The 20,924-nt window shown below is 40.0% G+C and overlaps 2 protein-coding genes across 6 annotated transcripts in view; both read left to right on the top strand.

Annotated features, from left to right (window-relative positions):
- LOC106575882 (gastrula zinc finger protein XlCGF26.1) overlaps nt 1–7,832 on the top strand; it is a 69,598-nt gene extending 61,766 nt beyond the window's left edge. The window contains exons 4-5 of one of the 3 annotated variants that reach the window (XM_045698522.1): nt 386–634; nt 5,889–7,832. In XM_045698522.1, coding sequence (XP_045554478.1) covers nt 386–634; nt 5,889–7,243 — 1,604 coding nt within the window. In that variant the 3' untranslated portion in view covers nt 7,244–7,832. The remainder of the gene's footprint in view (nt 1–385; nt 635–5,888) is intronic. The other 2 variants (XM_045698521.1, XM_045698517.1) reach the window with 2 other exon arrangements.
- Nucleotides 7,833–13,870: 6,038 nt separating this feature from the next.
- Nucleotides 13,871–20,292, top strand: LOC106575905 (gastrula zinc finger protein XlCGF7.1). 3 transcript variants are annotated; one of them, XM_014152625.2, is made up of 4 exons: nt 13,879–14,015; nt 16,105–16,169; nt 16,870–17,120; nt 18,835–20,292. In XM_014152625.2, the coding sequence occupies exons 3-4, from the start codon at nt 17,015–17,017 to the stop codon at nt 19,680–19,682; spliced, it is 954 nt and encodes a 317-aa protein (XP_014008100.2). In that variant the 5' UTR covers nt 13,879–14,015; nt 16,105–16,169; nt 16,870–17,014; the 3' UTR covers nt 19,683–20,292. The 3 variants fall into 3 exon arrangements, with proteins under 3 accessions (XP_014008098.2, XP_014008100.2, XP_014008099.2); XM_014152623.2 differs by lacking the exon at nt 16,105–16,169 and having other exon boundaries at nt 13,871–14,015; XM_014152624.2 differs by lacking the exon at nt 16,105–16,169 and having other exon boundaries at nt 13,879–14,070.
- The last annotated feature ends 632 nt before the right edge of the window (nt 20,293–20,924 follow it).

Genomic DNA, 20,924 nt, shown 5'->3' on the forward strand with positions numbered 1-20,924 from the left:
CAGTTATCTTTGTCTACAAATATTACTATGGTGTGAACGGAAATCCTTTTGGTTTTTGATTTAAATAATACAGAGAAGAAAAGGTTATTCAGGAAAATAGTACATAGTGCTGCCTAAAACATACTGCAACCTTGTACTAAATAGTTTTTGAGTCATTTATGTAAATGTAGGAAATCTACTAGAGGTTAAGTGCACTTACGTTGTGTAATTTAAAGTGTGCACTTTGTGTCTAATGTGAATGAATGTTTTGTTGTCAATGCTTAACTACCTGATCTATTGAAATGAGATAATTGAACAAGAAAAAATATAATATATTTTTAGAGAATAAGAAAGTGCCAGAACTGTCAAGACAGTAACTTGTGTCTGTTTGTCTTTATTACTACAGGACGACTAGAATTAAGTCTGAGGCCGGTAACATCAACAGTGAGGACAAACCCAGCCTGCCTCTCTCCTTCCACACTGGGTCCAAACCTACAGTCACTGGGTCCTGATTGTGACAGTGGAGCCCAGTTTGCACTGCAGGATCCAGAGATGGCATCAGTGAAGCTGGAAGACTGCAGTCAAACACTGGAGCTGAATGTCAACATTAAAGATGAAGAAGAAGAGGAGAAGATTGGGAAATCTGTTAATCATGGTGAAAGCAGGTTCTATCTTACTAAGTTATGACCCAGTCTGTTGCTATTGTAAATTCTGTAATTCTGACATCACATCCCTGAAGAACACCAGACTGTACAACAAAGCTTGTGTTGTTCATTCCAACACCAGTATTGCCAGCATTTGTTTTATTCACTAGGTTATCTGGAGTGATCAGAGAGTAGACTAAAGAAGTGAACTAGATAAACTGCCAGTGTTTTAAAGTTCTATGAAATTAGTCTGTAGTTACTAACCCTTGTGATAGTGAGTGGAGGATGATATGGCTCATCATTTTCACTCCTTTTTGCAATCAGCTGTCGTCCACTTTTAGAATGGTTGTATTCCCCTTTTGCTTTGTACAGTATACTTACAGTGCCTTCGGCAATTATTCATACCCCTTGACTTATTCAACATTTTGTTGTGTTACAGCCTAAATTCAAAATGGATGAAATTGATATTTAATATACCCAATACCCCATAATGACATACATAATGTATTTAGAAATGTTTGCAAATTTATACAAATTGAAGTGCAGAAATATCTAATTTACATAAGTATTCACACCCCCAAGTCAATACATTGTAGAAACACCTTTGGCAGCGATTACAGCTGTGAGTCTTTCTGGTTAAATCTCTAAGAACTTTGCACACCTGGATGGTACAATGTTGTACAAATTATTTAAGATCTGTCAAGTTGGTTGTTGATCATTGCTAGACAGCGGTTTTCATGTCTTGCCATAGATTTTCAAGCCGATTTAAGTCAAAATGGTAACTAGGCCACTCAGGAACATTCAATATTGTCTTGGTAAGCAACTTCAGTGTATATTTGGCCTTGTTTTTTAGGTTATTGCCCTTCTGAAATGTGAATTTGTTTCCCAGTGTCTGTTGGAAAGCAGACAACCAGGTTTTCCTCTAGGATTTTGCCGGTGCTTAGCTCTATTCCGTTTCTTTTTATCCCCCCCAAAAATGTTAAAGTCCTTGCCGATGACAAGCATACCCATAACATGATGCAGCTACCACCATGTATAGAGTGGGACTCTTGATGTGTAGGATTTGCCCCAAACATAACGCTTTGTATTCAGGATATGAATATGGTTGCATCACTGCCTGGTATAGCAACTGCTCGGCCTCCGACCGCAAGGCACTACAGAGGGTAGTGCGAACGGCCCAGTACATCACTGTGGCCAAGCTTCCTGCCATCCAGGACCTCTATACCAGGCGGTGTCAGAGGAGGCCTTAAAAATGGTCAGACTCCAGCAACCCTAGTCATAGACTGTTCTCTCTGCTACCTCACTGCAAGCAGTACCGGAGCGCCAAGTCTAGGTCCAAGAGGCTTCTTAACAGCTTCTACCCCCAAGCCATAAGACTCCTGAATACCTAATCAAATGGCGACCCAGACTTTTAGCATTGCCCCCCCTATTTTACACCACTGCTACTCTCTGTTGTTATCTATGCATAGTCATTTTAATAACTCTACCTTGTACATACTACCTCAACTAACCGGTTCCCCCGCACATGTTATTTTACTGCTGCTCTTTAATTACTTTTTACTTTTATTTCTTATTCTTATCTGTATTTTTTTTAAACTGCATTGTTGGTTAGGGGCTCGTAAGTAAGCATTTCACTGTAAGGTCTACACCTGTTGTATTCGGCACGCATGTGACTAATAAAATTTGATTTTAAGTTAATTATTTTTGACAAGTTTTTTGCAGTTTACTTTAGTGCCTTAATTCAAACAGGATGCATGTTTTGGAATATTTGGTTTCTGTACAGCTTTGCTTCTTTTCACTCTGTTATTGATGTTAGTATTGTGGAGTAACTACAATGTTGTTGATCCATCCTCAGTCTAACTGTTTTAAAGTCACCATTGGCCTCATGGTGAAATCCCTGAGCAGTTTCCCTCCTCTCTGGCAACTGAGTTAGGAAGGACGCCTGTATCTTTGTAGTGACTGTGTGTATTGATACACCATCCAAAGTGTAATTAATATCTTCACCATGCTCAAAAGGATAATCAATGTCTTTTATAAAATGTTTTACCCATATTCTAATAGGTGCCCTTCCTTGTCAGGCATTAGAAAATGTCCCTGGTCTTTATGGTTGAATCTGTGTTTGATATTCACAACTTGACTGAGGGACCTTTACAGATAATTGTATTTGTGGGTTACAGAGATTCATAAATCATGTTAACCACTATTATTGCACACAGAGTGAGACCATGTGACTTGTTAAGCTTGCCATAACAAAGGGGTTGAATAGTTATTGGCTCAACATTATGAGGTATTCCGCTGACGTTATGGGGTATTCCACTGACGTTATGGGGTATTCTACTGACGTTATGGGGTATTCCAGTGACGTTATGGGGTACTCCACTGACGTTGTGGGGTATTCCACTGACGTTATGGGGTATTCCACTGACGTTGTGGGGTATTCCGCTGACGTTGTGGGGTATTCCACTGACGTTATGGGGTATTTCACTGACGTTGTGTGGTATTCCGCTGACGTTGTGGGGTATTCCGCTGACGTTGTGGGGTATTCCGCTGACGTTGTGGGGTATTCCGCTGACGTTGTGTGGTACTCCAGTGACGTTATGGGGTACTCCACTGACGTTGTGGGGTATTCCACTGACGTTATGGGGTATTACACTGACGTTATGAGGTATTACACTGACGTTATGGGGTATTACACTGACGTTATGGGGTATTCCACTGACGTTATGAGGTATTCCACTGACGTTATGGGGTATTACACTGACGTTGTGGGGTATTACACTGACGTTATGGGGTATTACACTGGCGTTGTGGGGTATTACACTGACGTTGTGGGGTATTCCACTGACGTTATGAGGTATTCCACTGACGTTGTGGGGTATTCCACTGACGTTATGGGGTATTACACTGACGTTGTGGGGTATTACACTGACGTTATGGGGTATTCCGCTGACGTTGTGAGGTATTCCACTGACGTTGTGGGGTATTCCACTGACGTTATGAGGTATTCCACTGATGTTGTGTGGTATTCCGCTGACGTTGTGGGGTATTACACTGACGTTGTGGGGTATTCCGCTGACGTTGTGGGGTATTCCACTGACGTTGTGGGGTATTCCACTGACGTTGTGGGGTATTCCACTGACGTTATGAGGTATTACACTGACGTTATGAGGTATTACACTGACGTTATGAGGTATTACACTGACGTTATGGGGTATTCCACTGACGTTATGAGGTATTACACTGACGTTATGAGGTATTACACTGACGTTATGAGGTATTACACTGACGTTATGAGGTATTACACTGACGTTATGAGGTATTACACTGACGTTATGGGGTATTCCACTGACGTTGTGGGGTATTCCACTGACGTTATGAGGTATTCCACTGACGTTATGAGGTATTCCACTGACGTTATGAGGTATTACACTGACGTTATGAGGTATTACACTGGCGTTGTGGGGTATTCCACTGACGTTATGGGGTATTCCACTGACGTTATGGGGTATTCCACTGACGTTATGGGGTATTACACTGACGTTATGGGGTATTACACTGACGTTATGGGGTATTCCACTGACGTTATGGGGTATTCCACTGACGTTGTGGGGTATTCCGCTGACGTTATGGGGTATTCCACTGACGTTATGGGGTATTCCACTGACGTTATGGGGTATTACACTGACGTTATGAGGTATTCCGCTGACGTTGTGGGGTATTCCGCTGACGTTGTGGGGTATTCCGCTGACGTTATGGGGTATTCCGCTGACGTTATGGGGTATTCCACTGACGTTATGGGGTATTACACTGACGTTATGGGGTATTACACTGGCGTTATGGGGTATTCCGCTGACGTTGTGGGGTATTCCGCTGACGTTATGGGGTATTCCACTGACGTTATGGGGTATTCCACTGACGTTATGGGGTATTACACTGACGTTATGGGGTATTACACTGACGTTATGGGGTATTCCGCTGACGTTATGGGGTATTACACTGACGTTGTGGGGTATTCCGCTGACGTTGTGGGGTATTCCGCTGACGTTATGGGGTATTCCACTGACGTTATGGGGTATTACACTGACGTTATGGGGTATTCCACTGACGTTGTGGGGTATTCCACTGACGTTATGAGGTATTACACTGACGTTATGGGGTATTCCACTGACGTTGTGGGGTATTCCACTGACGTTATGGGGTATTACACTGACGTTATGAGGTATTCCGCTGACGTTATGGGGTATTCCGCTGACGTTGTGGGGTATTCCAATGACGTTATGGGGTATTCCAATGACGTTGTGGGGTATTCCACTGACGTTATGGGGTATTCCACTGACGTTGTGGGGTATTCCACTGACGTTGTGGGGTATTCCACTGACGTTGTGGGGTAAAGACAAAATAGTTTTCAGGGCTCCCATATATAACACTTTCTGGCCAACTGGTGGTTTAGTTCCATCTGTCCTCCAGGTGATCTGTCCTCCAACTGGTGGTTTAGTTCCATCTGTCCTCCAGGTGATCTGTCCTCCAACTGGTGGTTTAGTTCCATCTGTCCTCCAGGTGATCTGTCCTCCAACTGGTGGTTTAGTTCCATCTGTCCTCCAGGTGATCTGTCCTCCAACTGGTGGTTTAGTTCCATCTGTCCTCCAGATGATCTGTCCTCCAACTGGTGGTTTAGTTCCATCTGTCCTCCAGGTGATCTGTCCTCCAACTGGTGGTTTAGTTCCATCTGTCCTCCAGGTGATCTGTCGTCCAACTGGTGGTTTAGTACCATCTGTCCTCCAGGTGATCTGTCCTCCAACTGGTGGTTTAGTTCCATCTGTCCTCCAGGTGATCTGTCCTCCAACTGGTGGTTTAGTTCCATCTGTCCTCCAGGTGATCTGTCCTCCAACTGGTGGTTTAGTTCCATCTGTCCTCCAGGTGATCTGTCCTCCAACTGGTGGTTTAGTTCCATCTGTCCTCCAGGTGATCTGTCCTCCAACTGTTGGTTTAGAATCTACAGATGTGGTATTCATATTCAGATGCTACATAGTAGTAGTAGAATTCATGTTGGTACAACAATATCCTATATCTAGTCATGTATCCATGCCCTTGTATGTGTGTGGTATTGTGTGTAGGCCAATGATACAATCTCAATTTAATCCATTTTAAATTCAGGCTGAAACACAACAAAATGTCAAGGGATGTGAATACTTTCTGAAGGCACTTTATATGAAGTCATATGTATATCTCATCAACTGACTGGTTCTTCTGATGTTGTTCACACAGGAGACCATGTTGAGACTTTCTCTACATCCAGAGAGCAACAGCAGGAAGATCACAGAGCTAAGAGGTCTCACCACTGCCCACATTGTGAGGAGATTTTCCCAATTCTATCAAAGCTAAAAATACACCTAAAAATGCAAAGAAGAGAGAATCTGTATTCCTGCACCGACTGTGAGAAGAGCTTCACAACATCAAGAGCTCTGACAGTTCATCAGAGAGCGCACACTGGAGAAAAGCCTTACTCCTGGACTGGCTGTGGGAAATGCTTCAATAGATCATCTAAATTAACCATTCATCAGAGAGTGCACACAGGAGAGAAGCCTTACTCCTGCTCTGACTGTGGATCGAGTTTCTCCCAATATGGCCACTTAAAATCACACCAACGTATACACACCGGAGAGAAGCCATACTTCTGCGCTGACTGTGGGAATAGCTTCACAACATCGAGGGCTCTGACAATTCATCAGAGAGTGCACACAGGAGAGAAGCCTTATTTCTGCTCTGATTGTGGAAAGAGTTTCTCCCGATTGGATACCTTAAAAAATCACCAATTAATACATAAAGGACAGAAGCCTTACTCCTGCTCTGACTGTGGGAAATGCTTCATTAAATCAGCTAAATTAACCATTCATCAGAGAGTGCACACTGGAGAGAAGCCTTACACCTGCTCTGACTGTGGAGAGAGTTTCTCCCGATTGGATGCCTTAAATAGTCACCAACTAATACATAAAGGACAGAAACCTTACGTCTGCTCTGACTGTGGGAAAAGTTTCTCTCAACTGGGCAACTTAAAAACCCACCAACGTATACACTCAGGAGAGAAACCATTCTCCTGTTCTGACTGTGGGAAGGGATTCTCCGTACCAGGCAACCTAAAAACCCACCAACGTATACATAAAGGAGAGAAGCCATTCTCCTGCTCTGACTGTGGGAAGAGTTTCTCCATGTCAGGCAACTTAAAAACCCACCTACGTATCCATAAAGGAGAGAAGCCTTACTCCTGCTCTGACTGTGGGAAATGCTTCAAAACATCAGCAGAGGTAAATGTTCATTGGAGAACACACACAGGAGAGAAGCCTTACCACTGTGACTGTGGGAAAAGTTTCTCCAGATTGAATACCTTAAAAACCCACCAACGTATACACACAGGCGAGAAGCCATTCTCCTGTTCTGTCTGTGGGAAGAGTTTCTCTGTATCGTGCAACCTAAAAACCCACCAACGTATACACACAGGAGAGAAGCCATTCTCCTGCTCTGACTGTGAGAAGAGTTTCTCCATATTGGGCAACCTAAAAACCCACCAATGTATACATAAAGGAGAGAAGCCACACTCCTGCTCTGATCGTGGTAAATGCTGAGGTAAACGTTCATCGCAGAACACACAGGAGAGAAGCCTTACCACTGTGACTGTGGACAAGAGTTTCTCCAGATTGAATACCTTAAAAACACACCCACATATACATAAAGGAGAGAAGCATCATCCGTTCTCTCAGACCAGCTAAGATTAATGTCACTCCATCACTTAATTCTCATCTCATAAAGGAAGTAGTAACAGTTAATTTGATCAAAAGAAGAAAGCATAGCACACTGTTGTTTCTCACTGTGCAGTGGAAAGGGAACGTTTTCTACAACGTTAGCCTCTACTTTACTGATCAGTGTGTTTTGTTAGCTTCTACTGTAGAGATATTGAGATCACCATGGATTTGCCCTTAGGGTTGAATACCCTCTGAGGTGTCTCTCATTGAAACAATAAAGTCTGAGGGCTGACTGTGGTAGTACTGCTTTCATCTAAAGTTTTCTGTGGGAATGAGTTAGTAGACACGTATCAGATAGAGATGGTGTGATGATCAGTTCTCTGTGGGAATGCGTTAGTAGACACAACATGTATCAGATAGCGATGATGTGATGATCAGTTTTCTGTGGGAATGAGTTAGTAGACACAACATGTATCAGATAGAGATGGTGTGATGATCAGTTTTCTGTGGGAATGAGTTAGTAGACACAACATGTATCAGATAGCGATGATGTGATGATCAGTTTTCTGTGGGAATGAGTTAGTAGACACAACATGTATCAGATAGAGATGATGTGATGATCAGTTTTCTGTGGGAATGAGTTAGTAGACACAACATGTATCAGATAGCGATGATGTGATGATTAGTTTTCTGTGGGAATGAGTTAGTAGACACAACATGTATCAGATAGAGATGATGTGATGATCAGTTTTCTGTGGGAATGAGTTAGTAGACACAACATGTATCAGATAGAGATGGTGTGATGATCAGTTTTCTGTGGGAATGAGTTATTAGACACAACATGTATCAGATAGAGATGATGTGATGATCAGTTCTCTGTGGGAATGAGTTAGTAGACACAACATGTATCAGATAGAGATGATGTGATGATCAGTTTTCTGTGGGAATGAGTTAGTAGATACAACATGTATCAGATAGAGATGATGTGATGATCAGTTTTCTGTGGGAATGAGTTATTAGACACAACATGTATCAGATAGAGATGGTGTGATGATCAGTTCTCTGTGGGAATGAGTTAGTAGATACAACATGTATCAGATAGAGATGATGTGATGATCAGTTTTCTGTGGGAATGAGCTGGTAGACACAACATGTATCAGATAGAGATTATTACATCATCAGTTTTCACCATAACTTTGGCTGGATTATTTGTTGCTACTAATTACTATGTGTTTAATGATACATGTCATACACAGGCTATGAAACGACTACATCTTTATTAAGTTGTCTTTTTAAAACTGCATTTGTTATTTTAGTCATTGATGATGAACATGTTTGGATAACTGCATTGATCTGCCAATACATTTTCTATGTGTATTTGTGTTGGTCAATCTCTTCTCTTTTGTATTATTCTTGTGTACAGCTGGCTGGAGTGTTTATGGACATATTCCATCTCTCCCTATCCCAGTCTTTTGTACCCACTTGCTTCAAGATGTCCACTGTTGTTTCTGCACCCAAGAAAGCGAAGGTAACTAAACAAAATGACTATTGCCCTGTAGCACTCCCTTCTGTCATCATGAAGTGCTTTGAGAGACTAGTTAAGGACCATATCACCTCCACCTTACCTGACAACGTAGACCCACACAATTCACTTACCGCCCCAACAGATCCACGGACGGCACAATCGTCATTGCACTGCACACCGCCCTATCCCACCTGGACAAGAGGAATACCTATGTGAGAATGCTGTTTAGTGACTACAGCTCAGCTTTTAACACCATAGTGCCCTCCAAGCTCGTCACTAAGCTCAGGGCCTTCGTTCTGAAATCTTCCATGTGCAACTGGGTCCTAGATTTACTGACGGGCCGACCCCAGGTGGTGAGGGTAGGCAACACCTCCACCACACTGATCCTCAACACGGGGCCCCCCAGGGGTGTTTGCTCAGTCCCCTCCTGTACTCCCTGTTGATCCATTTCTGAGTAGCCATGCATGACTCCAACTCAATCATCAGGTTTGCTGACGACACGACAATAGTAGGCCTGATTACCAACAGCAGCGAGACAGCCTACAGGGAGGAGGTTAGAGCCCTGGCGGCGTGGTGCCAGGAAAATAACTTCTCCCTCAACATAAACAAAACCAAGGAGCTTATTGTGGACTACAGGAGACAGAAGAGGATGCATCTTCCTCGACGGGTGTCAAAAGTTTAAAGTTCCTTGTGTGCACATCACTGAGGACCTGAAATGATCTCGCCTCACCGACATCATGGTGAAGAAGGCGCAACGGTGCCTGGCTCCTAACACCCTGACAAACTTCTACAGATGCACCATTGAGAGCATTCTGTCGGGCTGCATCACCGCCTGGTACGGCAACTGCTCCTCAACTACATTGCTCTCCAGAGGGTGGTGCGTACAGCCCAACGCATCATCAGGGCCACGCTGCCTGCCCTCCAGGACATCCACAACACCTGATGTCAAAGGAAGGCCAAGAAAATAATTCAGGAGTCTGGTGCTTGCATGGACTACCTGTCCCATTGGACAACCTTACAGATTTATATTATTATGGATCCCCATTAGAAGCTTCTAAGGCAGCTGCTACTCTTACTGGGCTCCAGCAAAATTAAAGCAGTTATACATTTTTTAAACATTATAATACATTCACAACAGATTTCACAACATATCAAGTGTGTGCCCTCAGGCCCCTACTCTACGCCCACATATCTACTACACAAAATCCATGTGTGCGGTACGGGTCAAAAGGTCACAACACAACTGATTGCTCAAACGCATTTAGAAGGAAATAAATTCCAGAAATTAACTCTTAACAAGGCACATCTGTTAATTGAAATGCATTCCAGGTCACTAGCTAGTGAAGCTGGTTGAGAGAATGCCAAGAGTGTGCAAAGCTGTCATCAAGGCAAAGGGTGGCAACTTTGAAGAATCTAAAATACGTTTAGATTTGTTTAACACTTTTTTGGTTACTACATGATTCCATATGTGTTATTTCATAGTTTTGATGTATTCACTATTATTCTACAATGTAGAAAATAGTAAAAAAAATAAAGAAAAACCCTTGAATGAGTAGGTTTGTCCAAACCTTTGACTGTATATCATAAATGTTGACCTTTTTCTTTGCCCTGCATCAGTCCACCATCTTCAAAGGCTGATCGGGAAACTTGGTGGCATAGCAGTATTTAATATTTTATTACTAACAAACATCAACAAAGAAAAGACGAATAGTCAAATGCAAAAAAGCAAACAAACTGTTTCCATTGGAGTCCTACACAAACAGATCATAATCATTAATAATACTACAAACTGTTTCCATTACCAGGAGTCCTACACAAACAGATCATAATCATTAATAATACTACAAACTGTTTCCATTGGAGTCCTACACAAACAGATCATAATCATTAATAATACTACAAACTGTTTCCATTACCAGGAGTCCTACACAAACAGATCATAATCATTAATAATACTACAAACTGTTTCCATTGGAGTCCTACACAAACAGATCATAATCATTAATAATACTACAAACTGTTTCCATTGGAGTCCTACACAAACAGATCATAATCATTAATAATACTACAAACTGTTTTCATTACCAGGAGTCCTACACAAACAGATCATAATCATGAATAATACTACAAACTGTTTCCATTACCAGGAGTCCTACACAAACAGATCATATTCATTAATAATACTATTATAATACTTTTAGAAATTCATTTATAAAGTGAAAAAAAGTTCGGTTTTGAATCAGATCATTTCAAATCAGGTGTAGACCTTACTGTGAAATGCTTATTTGCAAGCCCTTAATGTAACCTTTATTTAACTAAGCAAGTCAGTTAAGAACAAATTCTTATTTACAATGACTGCTTAACCAACAATGCAGTTCAAGAAATAGAGTTAAGAAAATATTTACTAAATAAACTAAAGTAAAAACTATCTAAAAGTAACACAAGAAAATGACATAACAATAAGGAGGCTATATACAGGGGGTACAGGTTAGTCAAGGTCATTTGTAAAGTGACTGCATAGATAATAAACAGAGAGAAGCAGCAGTGTAAAAACAAAGTGGTGGGGAGAAGACTGAAATATACTAATTCCTCAATGTCTGAATTTCAGAACTAAATCATATAATTTAATTGTACAACATGTCCTGTTATCTTTGTAACAAAGTTATGTATGTTAATTAAAACAATTATACTATAAATACAGGCAAGAAAGACATCCACAGAAATCCCAATTATACTCATTATTCGGCTTGAATCTTTCCAAAACATGTTTCGCGGGATAAATACTTTATAAAAATCAATAAACATTAGAAAACTATCATCAAAGATGAGGTCATTAAAGTCAATCATATCTAAGATCAACCTGAGATTATTACTAATGTGTTGACCATGCATAAAACCAGATTGTTCTTCATCAGTTATAGGATGTAAACCTTGCTTTAAACTACCAACTACAAGGGCAAATGACTTTCCATCCCAGAATGGAACAAAAAGGGCTAAAATTGGTGTGGCAAATTATTCTGATGAATCGTTGCTTGTTGGAGTACGTTTTTTTGGATAAGGATGTTCATTTGGGAAACCAATTTGAAGTCACGAGGATGTTGAAGTAGGCGTTGGGAGAAGTGGATGCAGCCAAAGTAACCAGGAGTGGTATGGTGTTGATAACGTGTGTATCTAAAGAGCAAAATGAGCGTGCATGAAATAATGGATGTTTAAATCAAAAACCAGTCAATTCAAATATAAAAAATAAAAAAAATTGTCAGAGTTTTGCTCTCCCTTTAAAATGATTTGCTTACAAGTTTTGGGGTTTTGCTTTTGATGTCTTATTTTTGTTTACAATTCTATACATTTTGCTTTCAATTGTTTGGTTTTTGATTTCAACATCTATTATTTCACCCGCCCTCGAACATATGTTTACGTTCTCAACTTTATTTTTATGTTCACGATTTATTTTATTTTGAATTCAATACATATGCCGTGAAATTGACCCCATACATTATCATGGTTGCAAGCTATATTGGCGCTACATCTAGACGTTAAGGAGAAAGAGGTACAGAGAATATTTAGGAGAAAGAGGAACAGATCCTTCACCCTAAGAGGAAGCCATAGAGAAACTTGTGAAGTCTGCAGTGCTTGTTCTCTTATGGTCATAAGTCTGTCTTCCCACACACAAGTTCATTAATGCAGTAGTTTAAGCATTTAATCACAAACAAACCTTAATTCCTAATAATCTTAATTTCTGTCACCACACTATGTAAAGCTGGGATATATAAATTACGCAATAAAAGCGTTTGTGTAAAACCTGATGCAATGCAAGAAGTCTAAAAAGTGTAAAGTGTTTGCAGACAGAAGGAATATGTTGTTGAAGAGTCTGAATGTAAAATGTTGCAACTGGTGGGGGTCATATTCCAGAATTCCATGTGTGCCCTGTTAGGGTGAAAGAGGTTGAGGGGTCAAGGATCAGGGCTGTACAGCAAGTCTCCAATGTGGAGACAGTGAAGAGAGTTGAAGGGGAAAAAGGCCACAGTTCTGAAGAAAACCGCAACCAGCTGTAAATGTTGTACGTCAATCAAGTGATCTGGATACAAATATTGTGAAGGTGGATTTTTTTAGTATTTATAGCCACAGTTATTAATTGTACTGCACAAGAAGTCCAGTAAGATGGACATCATTATATCTGCATTTGAGAAGTTTTTGGGCCTCCAAGACTTCACTACAAGGACTACTGGCTGCAGAAAACCGACCTGATTAGAACAGAAAAGCAGGCTGATTCAGTCTAATTTAAATGTTTATAGTTTGTATGGATTCGTCTTTAAAGATATATATATATATATATATATATATATATATATATATATATATATATATATACTTTTTTTAAACCTGTATTATTTCATTTTAGGGATCTTTATTACCCACCTACACTACAGGTATTATTTCATTTTATATATATTAAAGACGAATCCATACAAACTATAAACATTTAAATTAGACTGAATCAGCCTGCTTTTCTGTTCTAATCAGGTCGGTTTTCTGCATTATACCAAAAAATAAGATGTCGCCAAAGGGTTTTATAACCAAGATAGACTACAGCCTTCCAACGGGACCAAATGAGTCATAGTGTGCAGAATAAGCAAGGAGCTGGGCAGAGCCAAGCACGAGCTAGCAAGATCCTATTGGCGTATTCTAGCATTCATCTGCATATTTCCGTTAGGTAACGCCTTCTCTTTGAAGGGCACTTGTGCAATAACTCAATTCGCCTTTGCACGCCTTCTAAACAACGCGATTGTTAAAAACTTGCAAAGGGTGAAGTCTACTAATCTTAGTCTACTCTGTTAATAGCATTTCAGTTTTGGGAACAAAAAATTGTATTGAGATCAGATGTTTCTTCGATGAGAAAATGCAAAATCTCGGCCAAAATCCATCTCTTTCCATCTTCTCCCATTGCCAGCCAGAATGGAAACGCCAAGCGGATGCTTCACATTTATACATCCGGTGAAATATCTGTCTCATTGTTCTATCTGTGATGTCGCTGTTGAAACTGTGGTAGTGGGGGAACAGGAAGTAAAAAAAAAATAACAAAGAAAGCTGCAGAACTGTGCTGTCGAAACGATAGCTTTTGTATTACTACAGGTTTGTAATAGCACGTTTGAACCTAATTTCGAAAGAATATGTCAGAACATATCAGGTAACAAATCCGTCTATTATCATGTTAGGTATAACGTTTGGTAAAGGTTTTATGTGCTATTTTCTTCCTGTTAAACCGAATGAGTGAAGGACGCGATAAAAAAGTTATTTTACAAGTCACATAGCTAGAGACGTTGGTTTGTCTAAGTGAATGTACATCATTTCATCAAGGTCATTTCATAAATGATCAATTTATTTCACATTTCTAAATTAGTGACGCGAGCTGGTAAAATGGCGGCGCCAACAACTGCGTCACCAGACTTCAGTACAGGCAGTGCATCAGAGACAGAGAGTAGATGAGCGGTGTTGAGCGTTCGGAAATCCCGCTCACTGCTCCGGCGTTCCACGTCCTTTCCAAATGCTCTGCTAAAAACTGCACTTAATTTACAGGAAAGAAAATTGCCGCTCCATTCATTAAAATCACAATGCAACCAACACTCATCTATTTTTGTGACTACATGGACCTACCATTTGGTTTTGAAGTATTGAAACCTAGCCATATGATTTGAATTAAAAGTTTTTAATAAACATGAAAAGGTGAATGTAAGAAGCGCTCGTCATTTCAAATAGGCTACATGTCATATTAAACAGCATATAAACACTCTAAATAGGCTACATGTCATATTAAACAGCATATAAACACTCTAAATAGGCTACATGTCATATTAAACAGCATATAAACACTCTAAATAGGCTACATGTCATATTAAACAGCATATAAACACTCTGAATAGGATACATGTCATATTAAACAGCATATAAACACTCTAAATAGGCTACATGTCATATTAAACAGCATATAAACACTCTAAATAGGCTACATGTCATATTAAACAGCATATAAACACTCTAAATAGGCTACATGTCATATTAAACAGCATATAAACACTCTAAATAGGCTACATGTCATATTAAACAGCATATAAACACTCTAAATAGGCTACATGTCATATTAAACAGCATATAAACACTCTAAATAGGCTACATGTCATATCAAACAGCATATAAACACTCTAAATAGGCTACATGTCATATTAAACAGCATATAAACACTATAAATAGACTACATGTCATATTAAACAGCATATAAACACTATATAGGCTACATGTCATATCAAACAGCATATAAACACTCTAAATAGGCTACATGTCATATTAAACAGCATATAAACACTCTAAATAGGCTACATGTCATATTAAACAGCATATAAACACTCTAAATAGACTACATGTCATATTAAACAGCATATAAACACTCTAAATAGGCTACATGTCATATTAAACAGCATATAAACACTCTAAATAGACTACATGTCATATTAAACAGCATATAAACACTCTAAATAGGCTACATGTCATATTAAACAGCATATAAACACTATAAATAGGCTACATGTCATATTAAACGGCATATAAACACTCTAAATAGGTCAGGAGCCAGACAAGGAGCCTAAGAAGGAAATTCATAATTTAGGCTATATTATTTCAATTATTTATTTCAAGGCTATAGCCAACAAAGAAATACATTGCGAAGCAATTGCGAGTGCGACACTAGACTGGTAGGGACATTAAGCGCTCAGCATTTTAATAGCATTTAGTTGTATTAAATCAGTCTATAATAATATAGAATATACAGTGCAGTCTGTGGCTTCTGGTTCACGTGATGGTGCCGCGCTTGCAGAGCCGCTGGGGATGGCAAACACCTTTTTGGCCACTCTTGCCAAGCTGGGCAGGGATGCAGAGTTGTTGTTTTTCTTCCTATAGGTAGGCCTTAAAGTGTTTAGGCAAAATAACCCAAACAAAATATAAAGCTCCTTGAAAGTGTGAATATGCCAGGCCTATTGGGTCGAAATCAATTATGACCTCTTGTATAGATAATAGAACCAAAATGAAGGAAACTTTTAAGATATCTGATTTTTAGTTTATAAATACTTTGCTAAAATGACACACTTCATTAGCTACCCACCTCGTTCCTTTCTTTTAGCATGTGCATGTAGTAAGTACACCATCATGCTTTCAGGATATGTCTTTTCAGATTCCACAATGGTTCTTTAGTTGTGGACATTACATCACAAGAAATGGCTCATGGTTCTCATCTTTGTAAGTCACCTTGACTTTACACCTGTGTTTTTTTTAATCAGTTTCTTTATGAAAATATTTAGCGAACTCAATGACTGTAGCTAAAGCAAGGGGTTATAGCAGCACACAAGTAGACTACCAATACATGCTGGAGCGGGCGAGAAGGCTGACACTCCAGCCGGTGGGAATCTTGGTCCGTGCTCCAGTAAAAATGAGCTTGCTCTTACTCTGATCAGAGAGAGAGACAATTTCACGGTTGCACTACTGTTTTGAAGCTGAATGTAATGATTATCAGTTTTCTACATGTGTAATAATATACAGACACATTCAGTTGTTTCTGTCTATCTATACATGTTAATATGGTGTGAACAGGAAATACAATTGTGTGTGACTGAAATAATAGTTAAGACAAGGTTATCCAGGAAAATAGCACATAGTGCTGCTTAAAACATACTAACTTTGTACTAAATGGTTTTTGAGTCATTTATTTGAATTCAGGAAATCTACTCTAGGTTAAGTGTACTTACGTTGTGTAATTTTAAAGTGTGTACTTTGTGTCTAATGTTAATTAATTAATGTTTTGTTCTCAATGCTTAGGTACCTGATCTATTGAAGTGAGAATTGAACAAGAAAAAATATAATATATTTTTAGAGAATAAAGAAAGTGATGGAAATGTCAAGACAATAACTTTTTGTGTCTGTTTCTCATTGTTACTACAAGACGACAATAACTAAGTCTGAAGCTGGTAACATCAACAGTGAGGACAAACCCAGCCTGCCTCTCTCCTTCCACACCGAGTCCAAACCTACAGTCACTGGGTCCTGATTGTGACAGTGGAGCCCAGTTTGCACTGCAGGATCCAGAGATGGCATCAGTGAAGCTGGAAGACTGCAGTCAAACACTGGAGCTGAATGTCAACATTAAAGATGAAGAAGAAGAGGAGAAGAAGATTGGGAAATCTGTTAATCATGGTAAGAGCAGGTTCTATCTAACTATAAGTTTCCTCCATAAGTTATGACCCAGTCTATTGCTATTGTGAATTCTGTCGTTCTGACATCACATCCCTGAAGAACACCAGACTGTACAACAAAGCTTGTGTTGTTCTTTCCAACTTCCCACTGTGCATAAAAAGGTGATGTAGAACTGTTTCATGATGAAAGGTAGATGTTATTTCATGCGACTGAGACTTGCCTGGTTTGACACCAGTAAAGGGAGCGTTTTATTCACTGGGTTATCTGGAGTGATCAGAGAGTAGACTAAAGAAGTGGAGTAGACAAACTGCCAGTGTTTAGAAGTTCTATGAAATGAGTCTGTGTAGTTTCTAACCCTTGTGATAGTGAGTGGAAGATGACACGCCCCTTTTTAGCTTTAATCTCTTACCCACTTTTAGAATAGTTTAATTCCCCTTTTGTATTGTACAGCCTACTGATATGAATACATATGTCACCCGGTATAGCCAGAAGAGGACTGGCCCCCCTTTGAGCCTGGTTCCTCTCTGTTTCTTTCTAGGTTCCTGACTTCTAGGGAGTTTTTCCTAGCTGCTGTGCTTCTACATCTGCATTACTTGCTCTTTGGGTTTTTAGGCTGGGTTTTTGTAAAGCACTTTCTGACAACTGCAGATGTAAAAAGGGCTTCATAAAATACACTGCTCAAAAAAATAAAGGGAACACTTAAACAACACAATGTAACTCCAAGTCAATCACACTTCTGTGAAATCAAACTGTCCACTTAGGAAGCAACACTGATTGACAATTAATTTCACATGCTGTTGTGCAAATGGAATAGACAACAGGTGGAAATTATAGGCAATTAGCAAGACACCCCCAATAAAGGAGTGGTTCTGCAGGTGGGGACCACAGACCACTTCTCAGTTCCTATGCTTCCTGGCTGATGTTTTGGTCACTTTTGAATGCTGGCAGTGCTTTCACTCTAGTGGTAGCATGAGACGGAGTCTACAACCCACACAAGTGGCTCAGGTAGTGCAGCTCATCCAGGATGGCACATCAATGCGAGCTGTGGCATGAAGGTTTGCTGTGTCTGTCAGCGTAGTGTCCAGAACATGGAGGCGCTACCAGGAGACAGGCCAGTACATCAGGAGACGTGGAGGAGGCCGTAGGAGGGCAACAACCCAGCAGCAGGACCGCTACCTCCGCCTTTGTGCAAGGAGGAGCACTGCCAGAGCCCTGCAAAATGACCTCCAGCAGGCCACAAATGTGCATGTGTCTGCTCAAACGGTCAGAAACAGACTCCATGAGGGTGGTATGAGGGCACGACGTCCACAGGTGGGGGTTGTGCTTACAGCTCAACACCGTGCAGGACGTTTGGCATTTGCCAGAGAACACCAAGATTGGCAAATTCGCCACTGGCGTCCTGTGCTCTTCACAGATGAAAGCAGGTTCACACTGAGCACGTGACAGACGTGACAGAGTCTGGAGACGCCGTGGAGAACGTTCTGCTGCTTGACCTCCATGGGTTGATAAATTGGATTTCCATTGATTATTTTTGTGTGATTTTGTTGTCAGCACATTCAACTATGTAAAGAAAAAAGTATTTTATAAGATTATTTCTTTCATTCAGATCTAGGATGTGTTGTTTAAGTGTTCCCTTTATTTTTTTGAGCAGTATACATTTGATTGACATGTATATCACACCAACTGACTGGTTCTTCTGATGTTGTTCACACAGGAGACCATGTTGAGACATTCTCTACATCCAGAGAGCAACAGCAGGAAGATCACAGAGCTAAGAGGTCTCATCACTGCCCACATTGTGAAGAGATTTTCCCATTTCTATCAAAGCTAAAAATACATCTAAAAATACACACAGGGGAGAATCTGTATTCCTGTACTGACTGTGGGAAGACTTTCTCCCGATTGGATACCTTAAAAACACATGAACGTATACATACAGGAGAGAATCCATATTCCTGTACTGACTGTGGGAAGAGCTTCACAACATCAGGAACTCTGACAATTCATCAGAGAGTGCACACTGGAGAGAAGCCTTACTCCTGCTCTGACTGTGGGAAGAGGTTCTCTCAACAGATCCATTTACAAAAACACCAACATATTCATAATGGAGAGAAGCCTTACTGCTGCTCTGACTGTGGGAAGAGTTTCTCTCAACAGAACCACTTAAAATGTCACCAGCGAATACATACAGGCGAGAAGCCTTACTCCTGCTCTGACTGTGGGAAGAGTTTCATCCGATTGGATATATTAAAATGCCACCAGCGAATACATACAGGAGAGAAGCCTTATTGCTGCTCTGAGTGTGGGAAGAGTTTCTCCCAACTGGGCAACTTAAAAACACACCAACTTATACATAAAGGAGAAAAACCTTACTCCTGCTCTGACTGTGGGAAGTGCTTCACAACATCAACTGATGTAAAAGTTCATAAAAGAGCACACACAGGAGAGAAGCCTTACTACTGCTCTGACTGTGGGAAGAGTTTCTCCAGATTGTATACTTTAACAACACACCAACGTATACATAAAGGAGAGAAGCCTCATCAGTTCTCTCAGACCAGCTAAATTTAAAGTCATTACATCACTTAATTCTCAAGAAATCCTAGCACACACTATTGTAATCCTATTGTTTCTCACTGTGAGGAAAGGGAGCATTATAGAATTTTAGCCTCTCTTTACTTTACTGATCAGTGAGCATCTTGTCAGTTTTGGTGTGTTTTGTTAGCTTCTACTGTAAAGATATTGAGATGATCTTGGATTTGCCCTTGGGGTTGAATATCCTCTGTGACACGTCTCACAATGGAGTCTGATGGTTGACTGGGTGGTACTGCTCCCCTCTGCAGTTTTCTGTGGGAATGAGCTGGTAGACACAACATGTATCAGATAGAGATGGTGTGATGATCAGTTTTCTGTGGGAATGAGTTAGTAGATACAACATGTATCAGATAGAGATGGTGTGATGATCAGTTTTCACCACTAGTTTGGGGGGATTATTTGATTTATTAAACAACTATTTGTTTAATTATATACAGGTTATGAAACAACTACATTTGTTTATTCAGTTACATTTTAAAACTAGCTTAGTTATTTTTGTCATTGATGATGAATATGTTTAGATAACTGCATTGAAGCAAACTTAACTGATCTGCCGATTTAATAAATACATTAAATTGTACATGAATGTGTACTGGTCAAACTTTTTTCTTTTATAGTTAGTTCTTTCATATTAGATCTGACAGTATGAATGGTTCTTATGGTTGTATTCAGTTCTTCATATTAGATCTGACAGTATGAATGGTTCTTATGGTTGTATTCAGTTCTTCATATTAGATCTGACAGTATGAATGGTTCTTATGGTTGTATTCAGTTCTTCATATTAGATCTGACAGTATGAATGGTTCTTATGGTTGTATTCAGTTCTTCATATTAGATCTGACAGTATGAATGGTTCTTATGGTTGTATTCAGTTCTTCAAATTAGATCTGACAGTATGAATGGTTCTTATGGTTGTATTCAGTTCTTCATATTAGATCTGACAGTATGAATGGTTCTTATGGTTGTATTCAGTTCTTCATATTAGATCTGACAGTATGAATGGTTCTTATGGTTGTATTCAGTTCTTCATATTAGATCTGACAGTATGAATGGTTCTTATGGTTGTATTCAGTTCTTCATATTAGATCTGATTGTATGAATGGTTCTTATGGGCTGAGTGCCTGTAGTGTTTTGGTATGACTACAGTCAGGAGTTTTCTCTGACCCTGTAATGTCACCAGGACAGAAGCACATGTCTCTATCACACTCCAGC

Source organism: Salmo salar, chromosome ssa17 (genome assembly GCF_905237065.1).
Source record: "Salmo salar chromosome ssa17, Ssal_v3.1, whole genome shotgun sequence".
Taxonomy (NCBI): Eukaryota; Metazoa; Chordata; class Actinopteri; order Salmoniformes; family Salmonidae; genus Salmo; species Salmo salar.